Here is a 22,866-nt window from a genome sequence, read left to right as displayed (position 1 = left end):
TCTGCTAGTCATTCCCTTTCCTTTGGGGACGACTTTTAAGCTCGGATTTGTATGGAGTGTCATTTCTATATAATATCTGAATGACACCGAGAAATAATATTAATACAATACTTTTACTTTGTATCTAACACATGATTACTTTGAAATAAAACAAATATTCTTAAAAATTAGATGAAATTATCATTCAATAAAATGCCGGCATTCGATGAACAGCTTAGCCGTCTAATCGTCTAATCGAGGCTGATTGATCATTCGGCGGCGACATATTCGCTTTTGCAGAGCTCACGTGTGAACCACGGCCGAATTTTCGCATTGTCCCAGCGTCCTGTCCTTCACGGTTACTCACGGCTACTCACGGAGCTGCTACGAGGCAATATTGTCCCATATAGTGTATTGTCCTCGCGTAAAGGGTACTCAAGTATGAAAACTTTCTTTAGTTAAGGAGATGAAGGAGATCACGTGTAATCTATTTATATCCGCGTGTCTAGCTGTCTCCGTACGTAGGTACGCATGTCGTGTCATCCTGGCACAGAGTGGGAGGTACTAAAATACTTATCTACTACTCTTGAGGCATCAATGTATTTTTATCCTTTAGCACGTGCGTGCATCAGAAAACTTGTTAAATTTTAAACATTTTAACCCTTAAGGCGTCTGACAAAAAACAATGACATTATACGATTTTGTTAAAACGCCGTTTTTACAAAATCTCAAATAAAAAAAAGTTGTTTTTATTTTTTAAAATAATTATTCATAAGAAAAATATCTTATAGATATTATAAGATATTTTTCTTAAAGTCTAAGTTAAATTTTACACTATCAATAATCGGTTTTAAAAAATTGCTCAGTTCAAACTTTAAACCTCTTTAATGGAAATGAGTTATTTGTTTAGGAAGAATATATTTTAGATGTAAATATTCAATTTCTACACTATGTTTTAAGCAAAATTTTAATATAGGGTAGGGTGGTACAAGATTGCGCAGTGTACAAGAGTGCTTCTTCGATTTATTTTACCGCCTATGACGTTTAGTAAGAAATTTAATTACCAAGTGATAGTGTAAAGTGATGCCGTGTTGCCGTTGCCTGCTGAGTGTTACTTGCAGGTAAGATAATCATTTTTTTTGCTTGTTTGTTATAATATTTATCTCTTCTGGAAACTCTCTTATGTGGAGGTTTCATGCAATATATTGTTTTTGTATTGTTGTTGCTATAACAAATCTATCTAATTAGCTGCCATACGACTAAAATTTGAGAGGTTTTATTAGATGGCGCTAGTTGCATGTTTTTGACAAAATATTCGCCGGCTGTGCAAGACTGCGCAACGACAAAATGTGGAAGAGTGCGCGCGCAAAAAAATCAGAAATTCTTAACAGTTCTCCATACAAACATAAATTAGAAGAAGATGAAGCAACTAGAAATACTTAAACGAAGAAGAAAGCTGCTTCTTTGAAAAAAATGTTTAAAAAACCTCAGCAAGCTCCAAAGAAGAAAATCTGGAAATGCCCAGGTTGCGGAGAAATACTTAAAGAACCACTAATTCAGTGCAAAATATGCCAAGAATGGTGACACGATAGATGCACTGGTTATTTGGAATCTGGAGATTATTTTTTAGATATTTGACTTTGATTATCGCACATCGTACCATAAACTGTTTGCGCTCTGGTGTACACCCTCTTACACACTCTTGGGCTGCAGGGTGTGAATGAGTGCGCTCACTGACTTTTTTTACATTTTATTATTTGTTGTAATAGGTAAGAGTTAGACTACTCGCATTTTTTCTTGTAACAGATAGATAGCGAAGAGTTGAAATAAACTTTTTTTTATTTTTCTAAAATGTTAAGTTTTATTTGCATGAATTCTAAAACCCAAAACCGCGCACTCTTATATCACCCTATCTTACATATCGGCCATTCGACAGCATTAAAATTGAGGTAAGATTTACATAGTCTTATCGATAATCAATAAAAGCACTGAAATATTTTATTTCAGGTACTTGCGTATCTACGCATATAAAATGCTTGTAGCGTAGTAAGATTAGCAACAAAATGCAACTGGAAGACTTTAATTTACGAGTTCCAGAAAAAATAATTGAGTTGTGATTCTAATGAGCGTAAGAACTAAACAGTAAAATTATAATGGGTACTACAGGCGGCTCCTGACCCTGATCAATAACACAGGCTGTGCAATTTTCTAAATTTTGTAAGATATTACTATAAGTAATACGTATATAATAAGTAGAGAACGGTGTTGTAAACGAACAATAGAAGAACCCCGAATCCGCCATTACTTTTGTTGCTTAGTGTTTATTACGCATAGTACGCATATTGTACGTTACGAAATCACATGAATTCTTACCAATCGGGTTGTGGTCCCGTGGCCAGTGTTGCGGACTCGTGGATCAGAGGTCCGAGGTTCTAACCCCACTCTACCCCAACTTGATTTCTATTTTCTAATAGTGGGTTATTTACAACTCGTTTAAATGGCTTCAAAAATTGAAAAATCTATGTGGACATAGATATATTAATGTATTTTTACAAAAAAAAATGTGTGAAAATTATTGTAAAATACGAGTACACATGTTTAGTAAAAAAAATGACTCCTCATTTTTAACCTCTTCAGCCGCCACTGACGATGTTTTTTTATATTACATATTTAAACTACTATTTTTGCTTGACGGAGCACAACATTCATGCTACCTACGTTTCTTCGGCAAGGAGTAGACGGTAGGCACAATATATATAGCTTAATATATATAATTCCTCTACACGTGTGATGTCACTGTACTCCTCCTAAACAGCTTAACCGATTTACGTGGGGTTTTCAGAGAAATATAGATCTTTGCGTGTTCGTAGAAATTAAAATCTTCAATCGAATATGTAAAAAAAAAGTTAGGAGCATTATTCATCGATCTACCAGGGTTGAATTCGAGGAGAATGCATTTACAAAAAAATGGAAGGATGTTGTTTTTTTGTGTATAAAAAAGTTTGTTTTTGAATGTTTACAAACAGCATTTGTTTTTTGTGGATCTCAGTCAGATTCTTTCCTTATTCCTTATTTAGATTTTTGGTATCATTAAAATAATATTAAATTCAATACATTTTTAAAAAATCGTATTCCTATATAAGTACACCACTTTGTTAGTGAGACGACCGGAGTTTGACGTTTGCAAAAAGAATGCCATATTAGAAAAAATATTTATTTTATGTTTTGGAATTCAACCATAAACAAGTACCTACTTAAATTCAATATTTTTTGAATATCAACTATTTTTAGTTTTGGAATTTAATCACAAACAAGTACCTGGATGAAAAGTATTTTTCCAAGATGATAGCAGGAAAGCCAACGTTCGGGAAGGACAACGTCTGTCGGGTCCGCTAGTATTTATATTTAAATATATAAGGATCATCATCGTCATTTTCCAATCCGCATTCCTATCATATGATACTCAAGCTATGCTGCTATGCTATGCACATCCTTATCAAGTGATTCCAATGACATTATGCAAATATGATTTATTTTGTAATTTAAATTTAATTAACTCTTTATTTATAACTATTAAAAAAAAACATTATTAAATAAGATAGGATTGAGAACGCCACATAAAAACCACAATCGCAAATGAATTTATGAACGTAGGTACTAGGTACCTACTGGTACCAGCAAAATGCAATAAATTGCGGTTATAAAACTTCATCTGGCCACAACCGTTGGTTTGTGCAGTAAAGTGCAATCGACAGGTGGAAAAATATTTATTACAAAATTATATATAGCCAGGTAGATATATAGTATATAAATGCAGCGTTAGAACATGTGTTTTTGTATCTAGTGAAGCTGCTAGGATTATTTTCTTGCAATGAGGAATTGCACTGTTTTCTAATTATTTTTTTTCTATTAGCGTACTATTTAACTAGGCAAAAATATATATATATTTTCTTTTTGTGCGTTATTTACAAAGATATGATTTTTTAAAGTTACATTTATCAAATACCGCGCCAAATGACTGTAATCAGTGTGTCACTTTTCAGTAGTAACGTCATGAAACGGTTGGGGTTCTTACTTTCACTGACCTGACAAGAATATATGGAATATTGCTTTGATTACTTCATTTAGTTGATCGTAATTTGCTCATTTTACTTTATGGTTGTTTTTACGAACGCTTCGATTTAGAAAAACCTAGAAAGTTGACATTATCTCTGGTTGAAATGTCAAATTATACTCTTTTTTTTCTATAATCAAAACGTTCCTCATAAGGTGCGGGGGCTTTAAAGCGGAAACCGGAAATACTTCACGTAGGTATAAGGAGTGACGTCATTATTTACGATTTTAAAATGAATACTATTTTAAACATTTTTTATTTATTTTTGCGTGCGTTTTTGAGATATTTCATCCTACTCCAATTTTTTTAAATATTCACGTGTACACGAAAACATTTTAAAATTTTTATTTCGGGTTGGGCTGGAATTCCTCATTCAATTCAACGCCTTTAGTCCTTAAAATGTAAGATGATTAGAATGACACCTGTCAAACTTAAATCAATAGTGATGGGAAATTACTGATCACTGATCATGTACCGATCAAATCGATTTTATCAGTTTTTTTATGCAAACATGAAACTCTGTTTCCAAAAATTGATTAAAAAAACGCAAAAACAAGCCTATTTTAGTGTGTGGAATACAATTATTCTCCAAAAATAAGACATTTGTACCTTTTTCGTGAACATTAATCAAACGATTTTTTTTTATTCGATCAATTTGTCCCATCTCTAACGTTTTTGCAAAATGATGTAACCTTGTAAGAACTTTGTTAATAATTAGGTTTATTTGATGTTTTTTTAAGGTTTAAAGCTGATTTTATATATTTATGTTGATTTATATGTCAAGAATTGTAATAAAAAAATAAATTAACTTGCCAAATACGAATGATTTTTCGTGTGTCAATATAAATTACTCCTTAGACGTTACTACAAAGTTATGTCGTCAGTTTTTCTGACAACTGGCATTCTAATTATCTTACATTTTAAAGACTATATATTTTGTTTTATTTTGTATTGCATGCTTATACTTTTATTTTTTTGTCAATAAACACCGTATTCCGGAAATGAACCTGAACCTGAAAAGAGCTGAAACCTTTACTATGGGGGTGAGATTTATCCGGGTGAACCATTTTACCTACTGGGCAACACCTAAAAAGTATCAGAGTCTTTTTAGACTTAAAATTACGTATTATGTGAACTCACCGACTCGTCGAGAATATTACAGTCAAATTGAATATTCGATACATTTTCTTCCACACAATCAAATGTTTACCCATCGTGTCTCTTACCTGTAAACAAATAGAAAATAAATCAATAAAACACGTCTAATAAGTTACATACAAGCAATTTAATTAAAACAATAACGTAATATGTTTGAAGAAACTAAATAAATAATAACTAAATTGTTGGTTAATCATTCTGCTTCCGGGCGGATGAAGAATTCAGTTCTGCGCGTGAATGTGAAAAAGAACCAATTCTGACTACTCACAGGTAAAAATCCTGAAAAGGGAAATCGGGTGGAGTAAAGTCCACCTCTTAGTGTTGTCGTTGGCACCATTCGCCGTCCTTGCTTGAGGTCCTGGGTTTCTGGACGGGACAACATGACATTTTTATTTTTAAAGGAGTTTCCGCTGCAATATTTCAGTATCCCCAGACTGGCACCTAAAGCGTGGGACTGATCACTTTACCTACATGTAACGAATGATCGAGATATATATATATATATATATATTTATAGATATTTATTAAGTTATTTATTTACATAATTGATCCATGTTTTTCTTTAATAAATAATACATTGAAATAATGACAAGTTAGCAGTAACATTTTACATACTGTGCTTTTAAATTTCGCATGCTAAAGAGATAGAATAAAAATAGCAAATTGCGAAGAACGAGGAAGTTTAGCCTAAATTGGATATAAAAACTGTATTTTAACGCGGGGTAAAAGAAAAAACATTAAATTGTAAGGCGAAGTTTCTTGAAATCGTATGAAAAAATAATTAAATTATTTTACTAAAAACTAAGCCTACTTTTTGTGAATTCACTAGTTCTTCCGAATCGACCAATGATAAGAGAGTTGAGATAGATTTCCGGTTTTCGGTAAGTCAGCTGGCGATTCAGCAGAACTCATCGAGAAGAAGGGTAGACGTCACACGCGAAATAATTTTAAAATACAAAAAATTATAGCTCTGGTAATACGATACATTTTTTTTAGTTTTGGCTTAGTTTAATAGTCTATACAAAAATTAAAAACAAATAAATGACTACTAAACTTCCTCATATGGTGATGTATTTATAAAAAAAGTTTGTTAGATTTTGCTAACATTGAACAATTCATTTTATGCAAAATTTTATGAATTCGTATAACACATAACACCCAATTCATGCCATGCTCGGTATATAATTTATTACCGTATTATTTATGTTTGCTTCCGATTGTATTTTATATTATTAACATATAGATATGTTTATACAATGTAGGTACATTTGCGTGTATTGTGTATTCATATTTTATTATGTATATTTATTTTTTTAATATAAAAAAGTAATGCCTAGTGTTAACCCGTGCTAAGGCAGACTAACGCATATATGTATTTATTTATATATCTTCATATACATAAACATGCATACACGCATACAAACACATACACATATATACATGTATATATACATACATATACATACATATTCATGTATATATATATATATATATATATATACACATAAATATACCCACATACAAATACATACATATACTCAAACACACACATATATACACCCTCTTACATACATATATATAAAAATATATATAAATACATATTTTATCCTTCTTGCCTTTTTATTGTATAGTGTTTGTGTTGTCGTGGATAAATATTACTAACTTTGCAATGTAGTTTAATAAGCGTTCAGTTGTTTCTTTCAGCTTCCTAACTTCGATTTGGGTGAATAAAATATCTAGGTAAGTTATTTTTGTATTTAATTGTATTTTTCAAAGCGTAATTATTTTTTAATTCCGTTTATAGTGGTCTAGTTGGGCGACAAAATGTGAATTGAAAATGTAAAAAAAAATGTGAATGATAACTGTTCTTCTTTCATCTTTTTTTTTTTCTCTACAATATGTGTAAATATTAAATATGTATGCATGTTTATGTAAATCTTAATCAAATATAAAAGAGATAGAAATTAATAACTGAATAAATCTTTCAACGACTTAACCGTTATAAATATGCGCCAAACTTTTTAAACAATCCACTATTTTTTTTATTACATACCGTGCATTTAAATCTTGAATGGCCTCTGTTTATGTGTGAGTGAAAGAAAGTTTCCATAAAAAATATTATAGTGTGCGTACTCACACAAAAAAATGTAAGTTTATTTGGATCATTGCCAGGCACCAATACATTTATATTGATCATTAATTCGAACGCACTGTACGTAAATTTGTATATAACATTTTTCCTATTATTTCTGAACAATGAAGGTAGTTGCATTTTATTATATCGTTATCGTATAAGGGGTTTCATCGACCTACGTTTGCACTGTAAACAAATTATAATGTGTAAAAATCTTTGGCCCATTTTACACATATCGTCTTATGAGGATGTTTAGCGGTTTTTTTTGTTAATACTGTAAAACTAAGCCAAAATTATTTTTTTTCAATTTTGTGTGACGTATTATCAGCGCCATGTTTTTTTAATGTTTTGTATTTTGAAATTACTTCGCGTGTGACGTCTACCCTTCTTCTCGATGAGTTCTGCTGATTCGTTAGCATCGTAAACCGAAAATTTATCCCAACTCTGTTATCAAATGGTTGATTCCAAAACCTTGTGACGTCATGCAAAGTAGTTCGTTTTTATTTTTTTTCATACATTTTCGAAAAACTTCACGGTACAATTTCATGCTCTAATTTTTACCGCAATTAAGAATACTTTTTTTATCCAATTTCCCGTAGGGCTGAACTTCCTCATTCCACACGACACTGTGAAAAAAGGGTGGATGGACATTTATTATATAATATATAATAATATGTACTCACGTATTTATTTAAAAATTTATTCTCCGATTACTCTTAGGTAAAAGTCGACCTAAAGGGGTAGAGATTAGTCAGGCTTATAAAATACTGATTTATTGCGTTTGCCAAGCATTAAATAAATAAATATAATTAAAAAATATTTAAATATAATAAATATCAATCCACCCTATGATATTTTATCATGCCGCGCCGTGTGGATTTTTTTCGCGGTATTCATGCCGCGAAAAAAATCATTTCAATGGCCTTTTCAGGCGTAAAAGCTGCTAAATAGGTAAATAAAATATGATTAATATTTACAGCACTAATTTTGTGGCTAAACGTTTCAACAAATTTTTGTATATAACCACTTATTGACTTTTTTATGTCTACCGGTTTCGAGACGTGTATTCCTTCTCCTCATCGGGACACTCATCACGTTTCAAAACGAGCCCATTACAGCATTCGTGACGTTTTTACCGTTTTTTGTCAGCCGTGACCCCATACTTTTTCTACAATTTATAAGACAAGGACGTACATTTTATAAGTTTTGGATAAATATATTCTATTGAAAACTTTCAGTGTAGGTTTCGAGACAGACACGTCTCGAAACCGGTAAACAGAAAAGTCGGTAAGTGGTTATACACAAATATTTACTAACATATAAATAAAACATCAAATGTAATTGTCCTATTATAGATGTTGTAAATAATCATAAATATTTAGGATTAATTATTGATTCTAAATTTAGCTGGGGTGTTCATATTGATGGAATCTGCGACAGATTAAGGTACTGGCTTAAGGTGATTTATGAAATTAAAAGCATACTACCTTTCAAAACGTTAAGATACATATATACTTTGCTCATTGAATCCATTATATCTTACGGAGTGCGTGTCTGGGGTCTCACCTTCCAGTCTCATCTGGGTAAAATTTATGATATTCAGGTGAGACTGTTGAGGGGGATCGTACCGGATAGCATAATCCGTGAGGCGAAACATATGGGCGAAAGTGTATATTTTAAATTCTGTAATGTCCTGCCGGTAAAACAACTTTGTGACTACAAATTGATTGTAGATCACTTTGTTGATTCGGAATATAAAAAAAGAGTTTCCCACACTCACAACACTAAATTAAAAACTAAGGGCTCCCTGTCTGTTCCCCGAATTACAAATTACTTCGGAGAGCGAACATTAAATTGCGTTGTTCCAAGATTGTTCAATGATCTCCCACAAACCATCATCAACATGAAAAATCTTCAAATGAAAAAAAAAGAACTGAAGAAATATCTTCTTGATACTTTATAGTGCCTGTTTATAAATAAATCTGTAAAATACAAATAAAATAAATGTAATTTAAACCTGTCATAAAAAATTTAAAAAATGTTTCCCGCTGAAAAGTCTTTAGACTTAGTGGGTAAAAAATTCTTTTATGTATTTTTTATTATAAAATAAACGCTGCTCTGCAGCACTGAAACTGAAATGTATTTTTCTGTACATAAAATTAAAAAATGTAATTAAGATGTGCCAGGAAAAAACATCTAATTATCATGATTATTGGTTTTATCACCATATACGGGTTTAAGATATTGTTCTTCGAAACCCCTACCTCAATTATCTGTATGTGCAAAAAGTTAAAAAATGCGAAAAGAATTTTGTAACCGTCTTCCAAAACCTTCAAACAGGTTTTAGAGAAAAAGGATCTAAACGCAGTTAAAAGATGCTGCGTTTTAAGGTTCGACATTCTGCATCAAAATTATATGGAAGGTACGCACAGTGCATTCGAATGTTAAATAAGCCTTTGTAAATGTAGTAAATAAAACTATAAAAGGGACTGTAAAATATTCTCGTATAAAAATACTAATTTAAAAGAATATTTCACGTCACTCATGTCGGAAATCGAACCCGAGATCTCTTGTGTGGTAGGTAAACGCACTGAACACTACACCAAGAGGCCGTACAAAATTAATATATTTTGTGAGGATATACGTCGTGTATCAAAAAAGTTATACAATCTTGTATTAACTTCCAAAAGAGCTTTTTTTTCAAATAAGTCAGCAAGTTCACTGTTTTTCATCAGAGCCATCTTAATTTGCCGTTCGCCCTTCGTCCTTTGCCCGTTCGCCATTCGCCCTTCGGAACACAGAGGTTGGGGTTTTCAGAATGGAGCCCTTTTAGAATTTAAAGGCCCCCCGAATCAGGACGGGAGCCCTAACCACGTGCCCCCCTTGCTCTTATGGAAAAGATGGCCGTGCTCATAATATTTCATTATTAAGAGTAAGAATTGTTACATGGTTTCAGATGTATAAAAAACATTTGTTGATAATGTTATGTATTTACAGTTTAGATTTGAGATACTCATAATTGAAATATTTTGATTAACTTAATATTTTAAATACTATTATTTACGAGCAATATTACCTTGGGGGTGTACATAGACCTTATTTAAAAAAACAGTTCTGGGTTGGATTCCCGATTACTGATAAGGTCGTCATTAAATATTTATTAGAAATGCGCTTTAACTTTTTCTATTTACATTTTTATAGTTCCAAAGAGTTGACTCAAGACCGATGCTCGTATTCACACAAGGCAAGGAAATTATATCCTACTATTCAGACCATCAAGTTGTTTTCTGCATATGAGATTACAGTATACTTTCGTACCCTAGAATTTTGTAAATGAATGCGAGCATGATTATTTTGTGCCCGCACACATAACACATTATCGAGATATGTAAGCAAATGCACATACGTAAATGCAGTGTACTGTGCACTAATTAGTGCGTATAAAGGTGTGCAAAAATACTTAAAACCATTGAAAATTCACACATATAGAAGAAAAAATATAAAAATCCTTAAAGCAAATCAAAATTGCATTTGTTCCTTGGTACTCGGTATTACAAAAAATAATTAATTAGATATTTATTTATTTATGTATGTAGGTAAAAAAAGGTAATGGAAATGGTTGTATGGATATTTAATCACAGACAAAAAGTTGCACCGTGAAAATGATCACTTAATTATCTCCCGAAGGAGTGGTGTTAAAAAAATACGGCATGCTAAAAAAACCAAAATTACTTTTCGTTTCAGATTATTGGATGAAAACAATAAAATATCTACCTGAAATATTTTAGGTGATAATGTTAATGTCAATCAAAAGTTTATTCATCAACCGTATAAAAAATACAACAGTTGCAATCAAGTGTTTATTTTAGTGTGCTATTATTGTTACCTTTTCTGTTTTCTTGGGGGCCTTCCAAACCAGGTTGTTCCCACACCAAGACGTGCCCATTCCGCGTCCTGTCACTAGCCGATCTCATTTTAAATTATGAATTAACAAATAAAACTAATCTAATATCACAGATTGTAATAAAAAAGGACGCGATAGAAAGTTTTCCGAAAGAAATACTAAAAAACTCGAAATGACGATTTCTAGAAATATATTCCCGTAGAACTGACGAAAGATGAAAAATAAGGATAAAACAGAATTTAATTTTTATCGAAACCGGTTGAAAATAACATAAATCAAAAGCACAAATCAACGAAAAACCCCCATGCAATAAAAAAACTCTATTAAATTATAAATAACAGATCAAAAAAACTTTAATTTACAAATTATTTTACCGCCGAAATTTGCGATGCGAAAGGACGAAACTACGTCATGTTAAAAACGGAATATTTGAATGAGATCTTCACAAAAACACAGGCAAAGTGAGATTTCATCTCGAAAAGAATTTTTTATACGAGCTTTTGGTGGGATTCAACGAGGCAAACGTCTTGCCTATCGAAAGCTAAACGTGTGATTAGTGATGTGTATATATTGAAATACAAGACCGCCGTCAACCGTCAACGGTACACTGCGGCAGTGTAGACAATTATTGCTATTTTAAGGTCGTTTAATTAGCACGCGAAATTAATTAGCATAGCATGTAAATGTTAATGCTTTGCTAAAAATATCAGACCAAACAATATTGTAACTCATATAATTTCACTACCTCCACCCAGCGGTGCATAGTACACTGCACTGGTCTTACGCTTTAGACGCCAGTCGAAGGGTTACTTCGAATATCAGCCTTCACAAATAAACCGTTTATTTTACTTCGCAGTAGTAATGAAAATTATTGCTATTTTTAATTTTAATGACAGACCGATCGAAATAAATTGTGACAAACTTATATTACAATCAACATATGTCATTTTCTGAAATGTTGGAAATATTAATAATTTAACATTAAAACTGCATAAAAAATTCAAAAAAAAAATCGGTTGTTTTAGGTTATGTGTGTATACGCATGGTATAGTAGATCTTTATACAATTCAAATGAAATCATAAAAACGAAACTGGTGGCAGATATTACAATAAAATTTAAAAAACTTAAATAAAAAGAAAATAAATAAATAAAAAGGCTTGTATATTAACACACAGCATAAGAAAAAAATTGCAATCTCGTATTTTCGACATAATATAATTAATTATCTATGGTGGGTAAACATTAGTGATCGCAACTGAAACTTATTTAAATAGTTAAAAGTCCCTTCATTACCATAACACTAGGCGATTTTATTGTAAAACCTAACAAGTTCAGTAAAATAAGTGTTAAATAAAATACGCCATGAAATAAAAGTCACTTTGTTTATTTTTAGCGCTTTTTGGTTCGCTGTTATGTTAAACATATAACTTATATGTATTTGTTCTTCAATATACTCTATGGAAACATTAACTTGTTAACTATAAATGAATTACAAAAATATAAATTTATAAAAGGTTACACGGCCGAGTTCTCCGACATAATATGCCGACCTCGGGTGAGATGGGCTGTAGTTTAGGCTATTTTTTGGACAAAACCGTTTAATTGGCCGAAACTAGCCGAAACCGAAGCTGAAACCGAAACTTCGGTCGGTCATTAGCATATGAGTAGAAATAGAAAATGGGGCCAATAAAACTGAATGACAGCCTTTTACCAAAAAAAATAATTTTCAATTTATTTTTAATATTTAAATGAATCATCAAGTGGCAACCGTTAATTGATTATGTATCAGTTAAGTGACAATTATTTTAGCTAATTCTATAAACAATTTATAGCATTTTATACGCATATCTGAGACATCTATAAAATAAACCAAGCTTAGATGTTTCAAAGTTTCAGATAGCAAAAGTTGTGTTCATGACTTTGAAGTAGCTTTGCAAAAATATCAACAGATGTCATGCGTAACATTAAGTAAAATAAATATATTCAAATAAATTAAGTCTATCTTTTGAACCGGGTTGTGGTCCCGAGGTAGTATTGTGGACTCACGGGCCAAAGGTCCGAGGTTCATATCCCACTCTACCACAACTCGATTTCCATTTTTCAAGCACAAGTTATTTACGACTTTCAGGATCTCAAAATTTAAATATTTTAGTAAATTAATAAGAACTCACGTATTTATCTTTGTGAAAAAAGACATGTTTGTAGGTGCCTAGTAATAATAATTAAATAATCATAAATTCTGTTACTTTAAAAAAATAACCACATATATGATTTCATTAAACGATTTGTGTATTATATTATTTTACAAAAAAAAACAGTTTTCAAAAATAACCTTATTGAAACTTTAAATTGATAAATAATTCATGGTATTTGTCAATAATGAGTGGTTAGCACGTAGAGCTTCCGTATATAAAATCCTAGGTTAAAATATAAATCGTAAATATGCAATAACATATTTAAAAAAAAATATAAAATACTTGAAGATGGACATGTAAAGAGTAGAAATATCGGGGTGAGTGTATGATAAAATGTATAAATGTAGAGGAAGAGAGGTTTGTATGCAAAAATATAGTGATATGGCGCTCTATCATTTCTGCCTACCCCTTCAAGGAAACGACGTGATGGTTTGTTTTGTTCGAAATAAATATTTAACAACTTTGTTTTTAACCACATATTTTGTATTTTTTCTACTTGCCGATTACAAAACTACACAAGCTTCTTTATCAATGTATAGTTAACTTATAAATCTTATCTTTAACAATATTTACTAAATATTAAATTGCAACACATGTTGCTAATAATCAAGTCTTTTTGTCATGTTGTTATTGATGTAAAGATGGGAGGTGTGAAGTGACATGAATACAATCTTTTAAATTAGACAGGAGTGGACTTGGAATGGTTATTTTGTAAAATAAAACATTTTAAAATTAATTTATGGTACCTACGTAATGTAACAAAAAGTACTTACATAAAAAAAACGTAACAAATACTACACAAAAAAGAGGCAAACTCTTGTACAGATTATTGAAATATTTAATATGTTTTTGTTTATGTGTGAGTAACAATAAGTTTTTTTAATAAATCATTTAATGTGCGTGCTTACCTAAGCAAAAATAGTATGTTTACTTGATTTTCCGACAGGCACTCAATAAATAATATGGGTTAATTAAACTAATATTAGGATCGAACGAACTGTACTTGCTGTGGGATTATACCTATGTTGAATGGGTACTATTTTTTGTAAGGAATGAAGCAATAAGAGAACGGACGCAGGAAACTCCGGTGACAAATGTCATCAAGCGAAGGCGATACGGTTGACTGGGCCGTATACTGCGGGTACCTCCTGAGAGCCTTTACCACGCTTGTGTACTTTACAAGGCATCGGGTGTAGGTATATTAATTAATAAAATATGTTATTTTTCATCAATTTTTTTAAATTTTTAATTGTGTAAAATCACACTTTTTTCTTCTCAATAAGAAGGCTATCAAACTATTAGTAACACGCACTAAAGTAAAGTAGTAAAGTAAAGTAAAGTAAAGTAAGTAATGGCTCATGACTCTTATGCCATCATTATTTCTATTCCGACTCGAAGGCTGCTCTCAGGTAAAAATCCTGAAAATGAAAATCGAATGGCGATAAGTCCGCCTCGTAGTTTAGTGGTTGGTGAGTTCGCCTATTATGCTTGAGGCCCTAGGTTCAATTCATGACAGGGTGGACGTGAAATATTTGTTCAAAGGGTGATTTTACACTACAATATTTAATCATTCCTGGACTGGCACCTGAAGCGTAAAAATAATCACTTTACCTTCCATGTAAAAAAAATAAATCAAAGTATGCTGCAATTTAAGTGTTTTTGCAGTACCCAATACACTACTGGGTGTGGAGAGAGAAATGATGATAGTAAATATGCATATGTAACAAAATTTAATGTATTATAGTTAAATGTAGTGTAATGTAACGTAATGTAACAAAATGTAATGTAACATACTTTATGTAAAGTAATGCACTGAAATGTAATGTAGAATAATGTTAATTTTTTTAAGTATTAATTTAAAGAAACCTAATGTAATGCAATGTAATATAATATAATTAAATGTAATGTAACTTGATGTTACCTAACCCTTATCTTTTATTTATTCTGTGAATAATCTACCTACTTATGTTAGAGACGCCCTTCTTTATTTACATTTAGGTCAAGATTGAAATGTCACTATCTAAATATTTAAATTGTTCCTTCATCCTTCTTCTTTCCTCCCCATCCCCTCTCCTCTCTTTATAGTATAGTGTTATTTTTTAAAAATATATTTTTATTTTGTTAATCTTTGTTTTTAATTTTGTATAAAATTGTAAGATTCAATATGTTCATTTATTTATAATTTTCTCAAACTGAACGGTTTGGGTAGGTAGGAAGAAATTGCCTTAAGGCAATATACCCGCCCTTATATGTTTATATATTGTATATGTATATAAAGTGTCAAATAATAATAAATAATAATATCTTGGCAGAACAAAAAAACTAAATTTTCATTTAAAGGTTGAAAAGACCCCAGAATCCCAAACAAAAATATATATATTTTTTTAATGTATTATAAATTGTGAGTAAGCAGTACATAATTAAAAATATTGTAAAGCAGTTTTAACTTAATGCTGTTTCACTCGTGTTTCAGTTCATGAGATCATATGTATCCTATAGGGCACGTTGCCAAGATAGGGGTTAATGTAACGTAATGTAACGAAATATAATGTAACGCACTGTAATGTATTATAAAAATCTCAGTATCTTTGCATGGAATTATTTACCCTTGATTCAACGCACCAACAGTACACACGTCAAGCCATTATAAAGCTACTTAGTGTATTCTGACAGCATGCATCGTAAAATTAGCAGTGCGCATGCAACGTAATTATATGTATGATATATGAACCTATTATGATGCATTATTCAGAATTCAGATGTATTGGATGACATCCTGCATATTTCATTGATTGTTTAAAGTGTGAAAGAATAAATACGATGCAAAATCGATATGGCAGATAACTCATTTTAAAAGACTGATTTTATCATATTATTAAACTCAGCTGTTTCCAGATTCACCTGTGATAGTTAAGAGCATTTTAAAATTGCTGTTTACACCAAAATTATTTTATTATTAAATAAATTTACACCAAAAGAAATAATTTTGCAAGCACATTTTTATTCAATTGTTTTTATAACCGTCAATAAATGTAAATATTCTTGGATATTTGTTTTATAAAATACGTAAAAATACACTAAACCCGTTCAGGCCTAAAATAATTCTTGTGGACATAAAAAAAAAATATTATTCTGTGTGTAACATAATCAAACTAAAAAAAATTTCAACATCTGATAACTTACCTGCAGAGTTTTTCTTACAAGATAAATAAAAATCAGTTTAAGTATATCTACATCTTTGTCGGCCTCGTGGTGAAGTGGTTAGCGCGTGTGCCTACCATGCAAGAGGTCTCGGGTTCGATTCCTGGCACGGTCGACATGAAATGTTAATTTGAAAAGGTGCTTTTACATAGTCCCTAGACTGGCACCTGGAGCCTAAGACTGATCATCTTACCGTCATGTAACAGAAATGATCAAAGTGTCCTATGCACCGTTAGGCGCGGAAGGGAATGATGTTGATGATGATATCTTTGTAAACATGTACGTGATTTATACCTATTCGTCGGATTTTATCAAGGAAAATAATATTTATTGCAACAGAAAGGAAGCAATGTGCTCTACTCCAACTACAGCAATAGAAGCGATGTTATGCCTAAATTCTCTACACATTCATGTGCAGGTTGAAGCATAGGTAAATCTAGAACCACGAGGAATTTGTCTTGTTAGGACATTATCAAACTAACTTAAATATTTACAAAGTTTCCTTATTAGGTATACTAACAATAATTGCTGTTTGGTAATATATGTGCATAATAGTGTTAATAGTTTGTGGGGATATTTAACAAGTATTAAGGATTTTTATATTGACCAAGAAATGATATGAAATTATCTGCATACACAATGAATAAAATATTTTTTTTGCTAACCATCATATCGATTTCATTCTTTCCGTAATCCTAATGCAAGAAGGTACCAAAATGATTTAAATATTTTTCTACCAAATTCTTTCAATAATAATTCATATTTGTCTTTACTTTCCCCCCGGGCAAACATAAAACATTACAATTTATCGCTCTACAGTTTAATCTCTGATATGTAATAATTTGCGATAAGTTGGTTAGTTGCACATGTGCTTTTTGCTATTTGGTCCCTCTTTTCTAGCCATAACCACAAAATTCCGCATTTCGTGCTTTACATTTAACATGCATCCCCCTCCCAACTCCCCGCTCTACCATAAGGTCAATTCTGCTCAACGTGTCACAGCAAAAGCAACGCGATGTCATACAGCATCCTCTCGCAATTGTATTGTATGAAACAATTTATGAATTTCGCAAAAAACTAGAAATATCATGAAACAGTTTTATATACATCATTTTTTAAAAACTTGTATTCATAGCATTTGAGCTAGGTATTCCTGGCCTTTCCCTCAGGAATTCGTGGATTTTTTTCAAGTTCAAACTTGGAAAGGTCCAAAACGTTTTTTAATTGATAATCGTAAAAAAATAGTTTTGGACCGTGTTATTTTGAAACCGTGTAAAACTAAGTTTCAGTGTATGTGTAATTATATTTATGTTGTTACTTGGCAGTGCACTGCACATACTAGGAAACCGCCTTTGATCTGCATTCTCAAGGTTACTAATTTTTTGAATATAGCAAAACAAAATAATTGAGCTTGAATTGCGTGATTCAACGCTGGTATTCTAGATGCTTCTGCCAATTTTCCAATTAGTTTTCCTTTCAATGGACCCAGAATGCGAAGTGTGTTAATCAGGCACTTAACAATGTCATCCGGTGCCTCCATTGTGTGGATTGTGGCGACAATGTTCCTCACTGTATTCTCTCCTGCATGATTGAATAATGGCGGGCCTTGCAAATCAAGCTACCCACTCACAGATAACTTATTCATTCTAAAAAATTAAACGTTAAGAAAATAATCCGATTTGAAAATCGTTTTCAAATCGCCAATTGAGTCCATTGCAGAAGTGAAAAAACTGACAAAATGGTCAAACTTTTAACTCTAAGAGCTTTTTGCTTTTTTCCACGTAACTGTTTTGATATTTTTGATTAACATGGATGGATATATTAAAAACCAAGAAAAAAAAGGTTTGCGGATTATACTAATTACACATATGTTATATTAGCAATGAGTGTAACATTGGTAACATGTAATTGAACGTATATTTTGAATAAAAATCATTAAAATGTACACGTTTTCGGTCAGAATGTTTTTTTTCCTGCGTGGTCATGAAAACTGGCATAAAGCCCACAAGTTCCCAATACAGAAGCTCAAAACATTTTTTTCAAAATACATATTTGGGAAGAATTTGATTGTATTTAATATACTTATATTTTGTTCCTCTTAAAGAAATTTTTTTTTTTCTTTTTAATATTTTATCTGCACACTTTGTTTAATTTTTTTTTCTAAATATGTTCTTTATACGAAACTGTTGTGTACGAAACTACTATGTGCTAACGAAAATACTTTTCAATTAGATTATTATGTTTTTCACAATATATTGAAGTGTTTATATTCTTTTAAATATGTATCTTTGTAAGGTAAAAGGCACTGCTTGCCGTGTTTATTAATAAATAATTAATAATAATAGCAATAAATATTAGCTTTTTTATAATTTACCCAAATATTTCAATTTTGGTGGCCATTTTCAACGAGATGTAAATAACTCACTATTAGAAAATGGAAATCAAGTTAGGGTAGAGTGGGGTTCGAAGTTTGAACCTCGGAGTGAGTCCGCAACACTAGCCACGGGACCACAGCCCGATTTATCAATAGGGTTTACAATACACCCAAATTAACCCATAATAACCATTAAGAATTTAATATATCGTAACTAAGATATAAAACGTTTTAGAGAAATAAATATAGAAGTCCAAGCGTCTACAGGGCTAATGTCCTGTCATTGGCTGGTTCATGTGCTAACTTTACACACCGTGTTACATTCACCATTCGAATTTCGATATTTGAACATCAGTATTCCTTCAATTCATCCATCTGTTGATGTTTGTGAAGTTAAACTTACAAACTGTCCTTTGAAGCCTGTTTACAATTTGAATAAACGGTGAATGAATATACGATGAATGTATATATACCAATGTTAATTGTGTACAATATTTTGAGTTTGTTCAAATGTTTATAGACAAAAGACAGGATTTCACCCCTAAGGAGTCATTAAGATTACCAAATTACAACGGAGAACCAACTGGTCCAAGAAAAAGTTTAAAAATTTGAAAATTATTTTCAGGCGTTGCCTAGTATAGGAAATAATTCGATCAAATGACACAACAATAAAGGTTTCAGCTTTTTAACTTCACTAAAACCAACAGATGGAAGAATTGAAGAAATATCGATGCTCAAACAAAGGCGAAATGGTGAATGTTACACAGTGTGTAAAGTAGCCACTTAAACCAGCCACTGACAGGTCATAAGCCCTGTAAATATGCCCAGACTGCCATATTCCCTTCTCTTAAATGTTCTTTATCCCTGTTGTAATTTGTTAACATTAATGACTTCCTGGGGGTGAAATCCAGTCTTTTGTCTACAGACATTTGGACGATTTCTAAGTTTAGTAAAAAAAAATCGTTTTCAAATAAAAGCTAGATTACAACACGTCTTGCAGCTACAGATACCATAATTTGGTGTAAGTACCTACTTATAATAGTAACACAGTACGATATGCGCCATCGGGTGCGGCAAGAATTTGAGGCGTGTATAAATATGTAAACTTTAACAATGTAAAAATACTTACAGTTATGTCAATCATTTTATGTTCGACGTATTTGCTATTTCCGATCTCACGTCCTTACCTGAAAGGAAAATAATAAACGTTATTTCACACCCGAAAATTAAATACAATTACAATTTATGCTTTTCAAAAAATAAATTTTATACTGTATATTGCTATACGAAACATCTGTATTTTATTTATTTCTTTAAACAGTTTATTTTACAACAAAATATTATGAGACACACACTTTAGAGTCTAAAGTAATAAATTTGTATAAAGTAAATGCTCCATCATTCCGAGATATAATGTACTATATTTAAAGAGACGGTAATAATTTGAGTTTAATTTATGTTTTGATAATTCATAAAAAAAAACTGCATAATATTTATTCACTTCATTCGCATAAAGGCACGGAAGGCTTTTTGGTACATGGATAAAATATATCAAGTAAGAAATAAAATTTTGCATTTGGTACATTCAAATACGTATTCCTACATATATATAGTAAGGATATAAAGATGATATGACATATATAAATAATTAAAAATAATCAATATACCTAAGAAGAAATGTTTTTTTTTTAAATATACGATAGTAAAAAAAAGTGTCGCTATACTAATACACAGTTGAAAGCGGGTAAAAAAGGAACATTTTAAACAAATTATTAACATGCTTAAAAATGCTTTACATCTTTTAAAAAAGAACTAAGCAAAACTTATATAAATAAGAAAAAAAACTAGATTTAAGTATCTATAAGAAATAACGAACAATAGGAAAATATTTTTTTACTTGAAATACATAACAAACAAAAACAAAAGATTAAAATATTTTATATAAAAAAGAATGCGTATAACTGACTTTTGTAAAAATAAAGTTAAAGCAAAGACTTTCAGTTAGAGTAAAAATTACTTAATTTACAAAAAAAATCTAAAATATTTCAATAAGGTATTATGCCTAAAAAACTACACAATAAACATTGGTATACATATGTACGTACATTCATCGCGTATTCACTACCAAAATTGTAAACAAGCTTCAAACTTCAAATGTCAGTTTGTAAGATTTTGTTGGGTGACAAAATGGAATATTATTGCGAGTAAACCGGGGTGGTATTTTAAAGTGTATATTCAGTATAAAGATAGCTAAGTAAATGTCACTTTCTAAGGCATATTGAGTTATACGCATAACCGGATTCATCTTTCAAAAAGGCGTATCTCATTTTTTGTCGAAATTAAGTTATGAATATTTTAATACAAATTAATTTTTATTTATGGAATAAATGGGCATCATACCATCGTACAATAATTAAGATTATTTTTTTATTATTTTTAAATACGAAAGTTTTCTAAAGAAATTCTTAAAAAGTCGTCTAAAATATTTAACGAATTCGAGATACTCCTTTTTGAAAGATGGACGACAAATCCACACGGCCTTGTGTCTGATTTCTTCCTATACTACGATATTATTATGAGATGTTTAACATAGAAAAAATTCTAGTAAAATACACAATTTAGTTATTTATATTTATTTAGATTGAACTTAATTACGCGCATGATTGATTGATTTCTTTATTTATCGTCAAGATGATATTAACTGATACCTACAAATTGTTAATACATCTATTGTCTTTGCGTTAAAAGAACATAGATAGTTCATAGATAAAACGTTATATATTTACTGTCTGGTGTGTCTCGAGTTTATCGATAATCAGATTTAAAAGTTGTTTTATATTAGATAGATTGACAAGATATTATATTTGATGCGCACTTTAGTGCGAATGCTAATTTATTAGAAAATACAAAAGTTAAAAAGGATCACTAAATTCGATAAAAAAGAATTTAGTCCGCTTCGTGGTCTAATGGACAGCGCGTTTGCCTATCACGCAAGAGGTTTCGGATTCAATTTCCATCATTGTTGACATGAAACCCTTCATGTAACCAAAAATATTATTTTACGCTACGGTTAGTGAACTGTTGAAGTTCCCTATGCACCATTACATGCGAAAAGAGCATGATGATGATGACAAATTAAACGTAATTATGTAGAAAGCAGCCAGTCCACAATTGTAAAAAAAATAGGATATTGGTGTTATAAAGTTTAAGAAGGTCAATTCTATGTTTAACTTAAAACAGCCGGGCCGCTTTCATTAAAAAAACTGTAATAATCACCTTCTGAAAAATTCATGATGTCAAAATGTCAAGAAAATGAATGTAACCTCATACATTTAGAGTTTTTATGAGGTTTCATTCATTATTAGATCTGGTTGTTTTCTGCAAAACGCATATTTTAGGTTATGTGGTCAACTAGGCATTAAAAATCATTAAATCTTGTCATATCCGTAGTTATATTTTACTGTAGTAAAAAAAGCATGCATTATTTATCATTTGTCAAAGTAAAAAACATTCTAAATGTTGTGTAGATTCGATTATTGACCCTTTTCACAAAAGTGCTATTATCACTTTTCTATGGCTGGCTGCTTTTAAGGAAGAATAAGTTTTTAACCGTACCTCGTATATTTGAAAAATCTAAATATGAAGATTAAGGTGGTTCTAAACCCTGCAAAATTAAAAGAATGCTTATGTGAAAAACAAAATATGAAACAAATGATTTTTTATTGAAAAATGCCATTTTTACATTTATTTTCAATGATTATTTTACAAAACATGGTTTGCGGAAGCTTTACACTGATTGATTGTAA

General features: G+C 31.0%; 1 protein-coding gene across 1 annotated transcript in view; it reads right to left on the bottom strand.

Moving 5' to 3' along the window:
* LOC148275270 (putative inorganic phosphate cotransporter) overlaps positions 1 to 11,855 on the bottom strand; it is a 47,580-nt gene extending 35,725 nt beyond the window's left edge. The window contains exon 1 of the mRNA XM_088235936.1: positions 11,272 to 11,855. Coding sequence (XP_088092062.1) covers positions 11,272 to 11,359 — 88 coding nt within the window. The 5' untranslated portion in view covers positions 11,360 to 11,855. The remainder of the gene's footprint in view (positions 1 to 11,271) is intronic.
* Between the last annotated feature and the right edge of the window lie 11,011 nt (positions 11,856 to 22,866).

The sequence above is a fragment of the Micrasema longulum genome, unplaced genomic scaffold (genome assembly GCF_059751315.1).
Source record: "Micrasema longulum isolate JH-2025_06_02 unplaced genomic scaffold, ASM5975131v1 h1tg001475l, whole genome shotgun sequence".
Taxonomy (NCBI): Eukaryota; Metazoa; Arthropoda; class Insecta; order Trichoptera; family Brachycentridae; genus Micrasema; species Micrasema longulum.
Note: the sequence above shows the minus strand (reverse complement) of the source record. Positions and strands in the feature narration are given on the sequence as shown.